The 9,993-nt window shown below is 42.8% G+C and overlaps 2 protein-coding genes across 2 annotated transcripts; both read right to left on the bottom strand.

Moving 5' to 3' along the window:
• Nucleotides 1-512: 512 nt before the first annotated feature.
• LOC144380120 (interferon alpha-1/2-like) lies at nucleotides 513-1,076 on the bottom strand. The gene has a single exon (XM_078062174.1). The coding sequence runs from the start codon at nucleotides 1,074-1,076 to the stop codon at nucleotides 513-515; it is 564 nt and encodes a 187-aa protein (XP_077918300.1).
• A 5,113-nt stretch (nucleotides 1,077-6,189) lies between these two features.
• Nucleotides 6,190-6,939, bottom strand: LOC144380142 (interferon alpha-1/2-like; the record flags this gene model as incomplete). The annotated part of the gene is made up of 1 exon (XM_078062200.1): nucleotides 6,190-6,939. A coding segment is annotated over one exon (750 nt), but the record flags the coding sequence as incomplete, so codon positions are not given.
• Nucleotides 6,940-9,993: the final 3,054 nt, after the last annotated feature.

Below are 9,993 nucleotides of genomic sequence, written 5' to 3'. Positions count from 1 at the left end.
CCTCGCCGAGCAGGGATCCTGACTCAGGACTCAATCCTGGGACTGCAGGGTCATGACCTGAGCCGAACGCAGTCGCTCAGCCAACTAAGCCGCCTACGTGGCCCACTGCCCTACATTTTTCAAAGAAGCTGCAATTAGACGTGGTGTTACTCTTTGAACACTTCCCGTAGTGAAAGTTCAATAAAAAAAAAAAAGATAAACCAATTAAATATCAAGAGTACATTTTATTATATTAATGACATGTACAGCTGCATATAATATATGAAAAATATAAATCTTATAGACATTTCCATAAATAAATATTTAAATAGATAAATAGACATGAGCATGGTCAACTGTAAGCGACGACTGCTTGTAGAGTTGACATGTCGCTTAATACTTCTGAAAACCTTTAAGAAATGGATTCTGTTGATATCACCATAACAGCAGAAATGAGAGTCTTTGACACGGAAGAACAAGGGAAAGTGTGATATAATTAGTCAGAGGGAATCATTTCCATGGTGAACCGGGTCTCACTTCTTGCTCCTTAATCTTTCTTGCAACATCGTTGATGAAAACAAGGAGCTCGTGATTTCTGCTCTGACAATCTCCCAGGCACAAGGGCTGTATTGCTTCTCTTGCAGATAGTGGGAGATTCTTTGGAAGTAGTTCCTCAGGATGGAGTCCACCTTCATGAGGGGAGTCTCTGCCACCCCAGCCTCCTGCGTGGGACAGGCTTCCAGGTCGGTCAGCTGCTCAGAAAGTCCGGAGCAGAATTCCCCCAGGAGGGTCTCGTTCCAAGCAGCAGATGAGGCCTCTATGCAGAAGAGGTGGAAGATCTTCTGGTTCATCACATGGACGACAGAGAGGGCTTGAGCCTTCTGCAACTGCTTGCCCTCCAGCACCTCCTGGGGGAAGGCAAAGTCACTTGTGTACTTGTCACAAGAGCTAGCAGACATTCTCCTCATTTGTCCCAGGAGCGTCAAGGCCCTCCAGGCGAACAGACCATGGTTCTGAGGCAGGTCACATCCCAGAGAGCAGAGGGAGTTGCAGCTGAGCACCACCAGGGCCACCAAGAAGGAAAAGGGCAGGGCCATTGGGGATCCTGCAGATGCTGCTGGCCTGGCTGCGGTGGGCAAGTCTGGGACCGTGGCTCTAGGTTCTCTGAACATCTTCCCTTGTGTGTGTGGCTTAAGTAGGGGACATGGGAATTTTCAATTTCTGAACGTTTCCCTTACTTTCTACTTCTCTTTTTGCTTTCCATTATGCACTTTCTACTTGGGTTTGGAGCATGGGTTTCTCAATCGTTTCTTTTTCTTATTGCCCCCTCCGTTTACAGTGTTTTGAATGTTTATGTAATTGAAACTTCCAAGAAAACTCACTAACACAAATCTGTAGTCTATATAGTTGTGTATGTATAGCCCTACTTTATAGATAAAAAGAAATTGTCCATTTTACTCTATTTATTTCAGGGTGAAGAATTACTAAAAATTTCAAACTGAAAGCTAAATTTTAAAGCTCCTGATCCTTCACTGGATAACTAACACTGATTTGCAACTTCTAATTTTTTACTTATTTAAATGGAAATATAGGAGCACAATGCAAATTAAGAATTTCTAGAAAGACATAATAATGATATCAATGTGCTTAAATATTTAGAATCACTCCAAATTGCTAACAGCTAATGAAAAATTAAATCATTTGTTGGACATTTGCTTTTAGTGTACTGTATTTAAGTGGTCTCAATGAGAAAATAATTTTTAAATGCACTTGCTTCTTGATACTCATCAAGGTATTCTCAAATATTTTTTCTATTTAGCACTAGATAGAATTACTGATGTGTTAATTATCTTTTGCAGAATTAAATCATAAAGTATAATCTATTTATATTTATTTTGAGAGTCTGATTCACAACAAGGCTCAAACATCTGCAATGTCCACCAGGTAGACAATGGCAGCTCACAAGTAAGCGAAGATCACCTCTCCGGGTAAGACACTGAGATCCAGGAAATGATGGGGAGAAAGTCCTCCAATCCCAGATTATTTTCTTATTCCTAGTGGAGCACTATCTTGCAGGCATTTCATGTATCTTCCACAAATTCCATGTCCATGCTTCTTGTGTGATACCCAAGAAAACCCAATGACAGACAATAAATACTGAGGATAAGGTTTTGTGAGACCGCTCCAAGGCTGAGCTTTGGCATACCACACACCTTGGAATACTGAAGACTTGATCCCAACCCTAAGAACTACTTGGTACATTGTTGGAAGCAACTGTAACACCTGTTCCGTCTGGTGCGGGGATGCTGGTGATGGGAGAGACTGTGCAGCTACAGAAGCAGGGAGGATAGGAAAAAACTCAGGACCCTCTACTCAATTTGGCTGTGAACATAACTGCTCGTTTTTTAAAAATATATATTTTTGTATAAGTTCATAAAAAGCCATGGAAATTGGCTTATTCCACTCGCAGAGTCAGTTCATTCCAGGAAAGAGCCTTTTTTTGACCCGGAGGAAACTCTCCCACCAGGGACAGACTTCTACATACAAGACAAGCCCAGTCTCCAGACTTGGTCACTGTCTAGCTCACCTTGCCCACTCGCTGGCAGCCCCCCCCCCCCGAAAGATTGTGATGGGCCACGGAACAGCACCCTTCCACTCCTGTTTCCCCTTTGCTACAGCCACTGTTACATCACTGCAGCGGGGACATTCCCTTGGGTCCAGAAATAGTCACCAGGAGAGAGGAAGAGAGTTTCAAAAAAACCTAGAAACTTCAAAGAACATTTGCTCTTCCTTGGTGGCCTTGTAATAGGAAGTAAAATAGCCAGACAGAAACCACAAAGGAAAAGGAAGCAGCTGTATAAATGGGCAGGAGAGGCTCCTGAGGAGGGAGGGAGGAGGGTAGAGCTCACTCGGGGTTTCTACCCTGGGGGAGAGGGAAACACTGTGATTTGGGAGTGAAAGGATCAGATCTGGAGAAGCAGGGAGGAAGGCGAAATGTGCTGTAACAGAATGTCTAGAGTATGTGTACGTCAGTAGAGTGTATATGGATACATATGATATTATTGTGTCTATAATTACATTCCATTCATGGGCCACCTGTTCCCAGTTGGGTGTTTTAGAGGTTCAGCAGTTTACAGTCAGTTACAGAGAGAAGGCTAGAAGATACCTTTCGCTTAGAGATGTCTATGAAAAAAATAATAGTCACCGTCTGTTAAACACTCACTAGTGGAAGATACTAGGTACATTTAAATGTGCTACTTCATTATTACAACAGCTCTAGGAATATTTCCACCCCACATTACATTTGGGAAAACTGAATTTCAGAGAGCTCAAGTGAGTTTCTCAGGATCAAACAACTAGATTGAAAGCAGAAGCTAGAAGCAGTGGGTAGTCCTATACTCCATGTGATAAATCACTCTAAGGTTCATCTTGGGAAATTCTGAAACTCCTCTTCTTCTACACTTTCTGGAGATCATTCTTCCTGGTTGTGTCCCACCTGCACTGGCTGCCCCATCTCTGTGCCCTTTGCAGGCTCCCCTTCTCTTTCTCAGCCTTAAAGGTTAAAAGTTTCCCGAAGCTTTAGGGCATTTTCTCATTCCACACTCAATTCAAACAGAAGGATTTTCAGTACTGTACCATGATTTCCAAATATGCAACAAACACTGGTTTTGAATGTCTCCAGGACGTGAAATGTTGGAGATTCCAGATTCACATATGCATCTACCAGTGGGAAGTCAGCTTTCCTCTCTTCTTGACATCCCTCCCTCAAGATCCTGGTGACAGAATCCCTTGACCTCTGCTTCTCTGAAGACGTAGACTCAGACTCTTTTAGAAGGATTCCTTTCCCCCTCCCTCTGCTGGAAAAGCCAGCAGATCTTCCTCTGATCTTCACAGAGAGAGCCTAGTGGGGATTCTGAAGGTAAAACTCACAAACCTGTGGGCTCCAGTAACTAGGGAGCCCTGGAGTTGGTAACTCTGCAGTGTAAGCACACAGAGCCTCAAGCAATGCTTCCATTACAGCTCGTGTTCCTCCCAATCCCTGCTCCTGGTAAGGTGTGATTGTCTGCATGCTCCTTTTTCTCTGGTTACCAGTGCTGAGGCTGGCCCTGGGACCTCAGCTGTGAATGGATCTAAGAAGAGTTGTTGTTTTCAATTGTCTTGCATTTTGTGGTTGTTTCTGTTGTTGGTGCTCCTGCTGTGAGGTCAGGAAAAAGTTCCAAGTGGTTCAGTGTTGGACAGGAAACCAAGGATCCTGTAATACACGAACCCGTGAACAACTTCAGTATAGCCCTCACCTACGGAGGGATGCCCTTAGAGATACTCAGGTTCACAGACATATTTTAACCACAATTTTGAATAATTTAACTCAATTCATTCTATGACTGAAGCAGAAAGAAGCGTCCTTGGAAAGACGGAACACGTGGGCAAGTGACTTAATGTTGTAGGTCAAGAATATCATTTCCGGGTCCCTTTCCTGCTTTCTTTTTTGTTTTATTTTCCCTTGCCTTATTTCTTCATTTGACTATGAAGAGATGGGTCTCCTGATTTTGACTCAGAGGGTGAAGGTCTGCTGGAGCATCTCGTGAAGGACAGAGATGGCCCAGGCCTCCTGGACCTGGAGGCGACCCACCATGTCCCAGAGGAGATGTCCCTCAGTCAGGGGAAGGGACAGACCCTCCTCCTCTGTGTCAGAAGCAACAAGTCCTCCTGTGTAGCCACCCGGGCCTGGAGGCAGGTCACAGCCCAGAGTTGAGAGGCTGCCACAGGGAACGAGCCGGAGCCCCACAAAGGGGCTAGGCACAGCACCTGAGGGCTTCTGGTGGCCTGGGGGACCAGTAGGGGCTGCCGTGTCCCCCAGATCCTCTCCTGTTCTTTCTACTCGTGACTCTTAAATAGAACAGGGTAGTTTTCATTTGCAGAATGTTCCTGTACATTTGCATGTCTTTAATTTTTGTTTGCTTTTTTATATTTGCTTTTCATACATTAGAAGAGATTAGAATACATCCTTCATATCAATTATTTTTTCATTTTTTCATCAAAGTTTAATTTGCCCAAAAAAGGTAAATCTCTCAAAACTATTTCCTATCTATACTCACTAGCTTCCCTTCTGTTCCTCACCTTTCCTCCTCGTCCAGTATGGTTTTTGGTGATTATTTCAGTCAAACCAGCTTGCACCTGGGTCACACCCCCTCCACTTCCAGCCTTGGGGCACTTTCCATTCACCTTTTGCTATGATGCAATTCCTTGAAGCCTTTTTTGGCTTTGAAATACACTCTTAACCAATATTCGCTCTTACCCTACTGCCTTAGGGCCATTCCTCCTTTGTTTGTAGTGTGGCTCTTTTCTCGCTTAACCACTGGACCTTTGAGGCATCACTTTTAAGTCCTTTTCCCTCGGGACCACTTCCCTTGCTGGGCCTTAAATGAATGGAATGGCTTGCAAATGGCAGACTCAAGGATCCATTTATAAAGAATAGTCACACTTGGATGTCTACCAGTCTACTGTGGAAGCTATCTAGCACTTTTGATTCTATGTCCTGATGTGTGTGTTTCCTCGTCTACTTCTAGAATTCATATTTTCCCTTCTTCTCATTCTACCCTTTAACTTAACTGGTATTACTTCCCTATGATTATCGTTTGGAGGTTGGTTTTTCTACAAACCTCAAGATACAAACAGGGCATTGATTTGTTATGTCTGCCTTTATCCTGATGACAACATACAAACTGGCTTCAAGGAAGTCTATGGTATTATTTCTAATGTGAATCACGGATAATGTGTCACTGAGTTCTACAATGCATCTTTCATTAGGTTATAATTAGACTTGTTTCCTCTATATAAGAAACAAATACAACAATTTTTCTATAGAAACATTTAATGAACAAAAAAATAAAAAATTTAATAAATGTAAAGCACATTTATTTCTATTAACCACAAAGTGAAGGTACACCTAATATTATATAATAAAAAATAATTTAAATCTTATAAATAATGAAATACATATATAGTTAAATAAGTATATCAGCATGGTCATCTGAAAGCGACGGTGTTTGTAGAGTTGACTTGATGTTGCTTAATACTCCTGAGAACATGTGACAAATTGATGTTGTTCATTTCACCATAATAGCAGAAATGAGAGTCTTTGACATGGCAGAACAAGGGAAAGTGTGGTATTAGTAGTCAGAGGGAATCATTTCCACGTTGAACCGGGTCTCACTTCTTGCTCCTTAATCTTTTTTGCAAGGTTGTTGATGAATACAAGGGTTTCATGATTTCCGCTCTGACAATCTCCCAGGCACAAGGGCTGTATTGCTTCTCTTGCAGATAGAGGGAGATTCTTTGGAAGTAGTTCCTCAGGATGGAGTCCACATTCATGAGGGGAGGCTCTCCCAGCCACGCCTCCTGCATGGGACAGGCTTCCAGGTCGGTCAGCTGCTCAGAAAGTCCGGAGCAGAATTCCTCTAGGAGGGTCTCGTTCCAAGCAGCAGATGAGGCCTCTGTGCAGAAGAGGTGGAAGATCTTCTGGTTCATCACATGGACGACAGAGAGGGCTTGAGCCTTCTGCAACTGCTTGCCATCAAGCACCTCCTGGGGGAAGGCAAAGGCACTTGTGTACTTGTCACAAGAGCTAGCAGACATTCTCCTCATTTGTCCCAGGAGCGTCAAGGCCCTCCAGGCAAACAGGCCATGGTTCTGCGGCAGGTCACATCCCAGAGAGCAGAGCGAGTTGCAACTGAGCACCACCAGGGCCACCAAGAAGGAAAAGGGCAGGGCCTTTGGGGAATCTGCAGATGCTGCTGGCCTGGCTGGGGTGGGCAAGTCTGGGAACCGTGGCCCTGGGTCCTCTGAACATCTTCCCTTGTGTGTGTGTCTTAAGTCGGGGACATAGGAGTTTTCAATTTCTGAAACATTGCCCTTACTTTCTACTTCTCTTTTTGCTTTCCTTTCTGCAATTTCTCCTTGGGTTCAGAGCATGGTTTTCTCAACCATTTGTTGTTTTTTTCCAGTATTATCCCCTGCTTCCAGAGTCTTTTCCGATGTTTGTTTTTTTTTTTAATTTTTTTTATTGTTATGTTAATCCCCATACATTACATCATTAGTTTTAGATATAGTGTTCCATGATTCATTGTTTGTGCATAACACCCAGTGCTCCATGCAGAACGTGCCCTCCTCAATACCCATCACCAGGCTAACCCATCCTCCCACCCCCCTCCCCTCTAGAACCCTCAGTTTGTTTTTCAGAGTCCATCGTCTCTCATGGTTCTTCTCCCCGTCCGATTTCCCCCCCTTCATTCTTCCCCGCCTGCTACATTTTTCTTCTTCTTTTTTTCTTTCTTAACATATATTGCATTATTTGTTTCAGAGGTACAGATCTGAGATTCAACAGTCTTGCACAATTCACAGCGCTTACCAGAGCACATACCCTCCCCAGTGTCCATCACCCAGTCACCCCATCCCTCCCACCCCACCCCCCACTCCAGCAACCCTCAGTTTGTTTCCTGAGATTAAGAATTCCTCATATCAGTGAGGTCATATGATACATGTCTTTCTCTGTTTGACTTATTTCGCTCAGCATAATACCCTCAAGTTCCATCCACATCATTGCAAATGGCAAGATCTCATTCCTTTTGATGGCTGCATAATATTCCATTGTATATATATACCACTTCTTCTTTATCCATTCATCTGTTGATGGGCATGTTGGCTCTTTCCACAGTTTGGCTATTGTGGACATTGCTGCTATAAACATCGGAGTGCACGTACCCTTTCGGGTCCCTACTTTTGCATCTTTGGGGTAAATACCCACGAGTGCAATTGCTGGATCATATGGTAGCTCTATTTTCAACTTTTTGAGGAACCTCCATACTGTTTTCCAGAGTGGCTGCACCAGCTTGCATTCCCACCAACAGTGTAGGAGGGTTCCCCTTTCTCCGCATCCACGCCAACATCTGTCATTTCCTGACTTGTTAATTTTAGCCATTCTGACTGGTGTGAGGTGGTATCTCATTGAGGTTTTGATTTGGATTTCCCTGATGCCGAGCAATATTGAACACTTTTTCATGTGTCTGTTGGCCGTTTGGATGTCTTCTTTGGAAAAATGTCTGTTCATGTCTTCTGCCCATTTCTTGATTGGATTCTTTGTTCTTTGGGTGTTGAGTTTGATGAGTTCTTTATAGATTTTGGATACTAGCCCTTTATCTGATATGTCATTTGCAAATATCTTCTCCCATTCTGTCGGTTGTCTTTTGGTTTTGTTGACTGTTTCCTTTGCTTTGCAAAAGCTTTTTTCTTGATGAAGTCCCAATAGTTCATTTTTGCCCTTGCTTCCCTTGCCTTTGGCGATGTTTCTAGGAAGAAGTTGCTGCAGCTGAGGTTGAAGAGGTTGCTGCCTGTGTTCTCCTTTAGGATTTTGATGGACTCCTGTCTCACATTGAGGTCTTTCAACCATTTGGAGTCTATTTTTGTGTGTGGTGTAAGGAAATGGTCCAGTTTCATTCTTCTGCATGTGGCTGTCCAATTTTCCCAACACCATTTGTTGAAGAGACTGTCTTTTTTCCATTGGACATTCTCTTTCCTGCTTTGTCAAAGATCAGTTGACCATATAGTTGAGGGTCCATTTCTGGGCTCTCTATTCTGTTCCATTGATCTATGTGTCTGTTTTTGTGCCAGTACCATACTGTCTTGATGATGACAGCTTTGTAGTAGAGCTCGAAGTCCGGAATTGTGATGCCGCCAGCTTTGCTTTTCTTTTTCAACATTCCTCTGGCTATGTGGGGTCTTTTCTGGTTCCATACAAATTTTAGGATTATTTGTTCCATTTCTTTGAAGAAAGTGGATGGTATTTTGATGGGGATTGCATTGAATGTGTAGATTGCTCTAGGTAGGATTGACATCTTCACAATATTTGTTCTTCCAATCCATGAGCATGGAACGTTTTTCCATTTCTTTGTGTCTTCCTCAATTTCTTTCATGAGTATTTTATAGTTTTCTGAGTACAGATCCTTTGCCTCTTTGGTTAGATTTATTCCTAGGTATCTTATGGTTTTGGGTGCAATTGTAAATGGGATCGACTCCTTAATTTCTCTCTTCTGACTTGTTGTTGGTGTATAGGAATGCCACTGACTTCTGTGCATTGATTTTATATCCTGCCACTTTACTGAATTCCTGTATGAGTTCTAGCAGTTTTGGGGTGGAGTCTTTGGGATTTTCCACATAAAGTATCATATCATCTGCAAAGAGTGAGAGTCTGACTTCTTCTTTGCCAATTTGGATGCCTTTGATTTCTTTTTGTTGTCTGATTGCTGTGGCTAGGACTTCCAATACTATGTTGAATAGCAGTGGTGATAGTGGACATCCCTGCCGCGTTCCTGATCTTAGGGGGAAAGCTCTCAGTTTTTCCCCATTGAGAATGATATTCGCTGTAGGTTTTTCATAGATGGCTTTTATGATATTGAGGTATGTACCCTCTATCCCTAGACTCTGAAGAGTTTTGATCAAGAAAGGATGCTGTACTTTGTCAAATGCTTTTTCTGCATCTATTGAGAGGATCATATGATTCTTGTTCTTTCTTTTGTTAATGTATTGTATCACGTTGATTGATTTGCGGATGTTGAACCAACCTTGCAGCCCAGGGATAAATCCGACTTGGTCGTGGTGAATAATCCTTTTAATGTACTGTTGGATCCTATTGGCTAGTATTTTGGTGAGAATTTTTGCATCCATGTTCATCAGGGATATTGGTCTGTAATTCTCCTTTTTGATGGGGTCTTTGTCTGGTTTTGGGATCAAGGTAATGCTGGCCTCATAAAATGAGTTTGGAAGTTTTCCTTCCATTTCTATTTTTTGGAACAGTTTCAGAAGGATAGGTATTAATTCTTCTTGAAATGCTTGGTAGAATTCCCCTGGGAAGCCATCTGGCCCTGGGCTTTTGTGTTTTGGGAGATTTTTGATGACTGCTTCTATTTCCTTAGTGGTTATAGGTCTGTTCAGGTTTTCTATTTCTTCCTGGTTCAGTTT

The sequence above is a fragment of the Halichoerus grypus genome, chromosome 14, assembly GCF_964656455.1.
Source record: "Halichoerus grypus chromosome 14, mHalGry1.hap1.1, whole genome shotgun sequence".
NCBI lineage: Eukaryota > Metazoa > Chordata > Mammalia > Carnivora > Phocidae > Halichoerus > Halichoerus grypus.
Note: the sequence above shows the minus strand (reverse complement) of the source record. Positions and strands in the feature narration are given on the sequence as shown.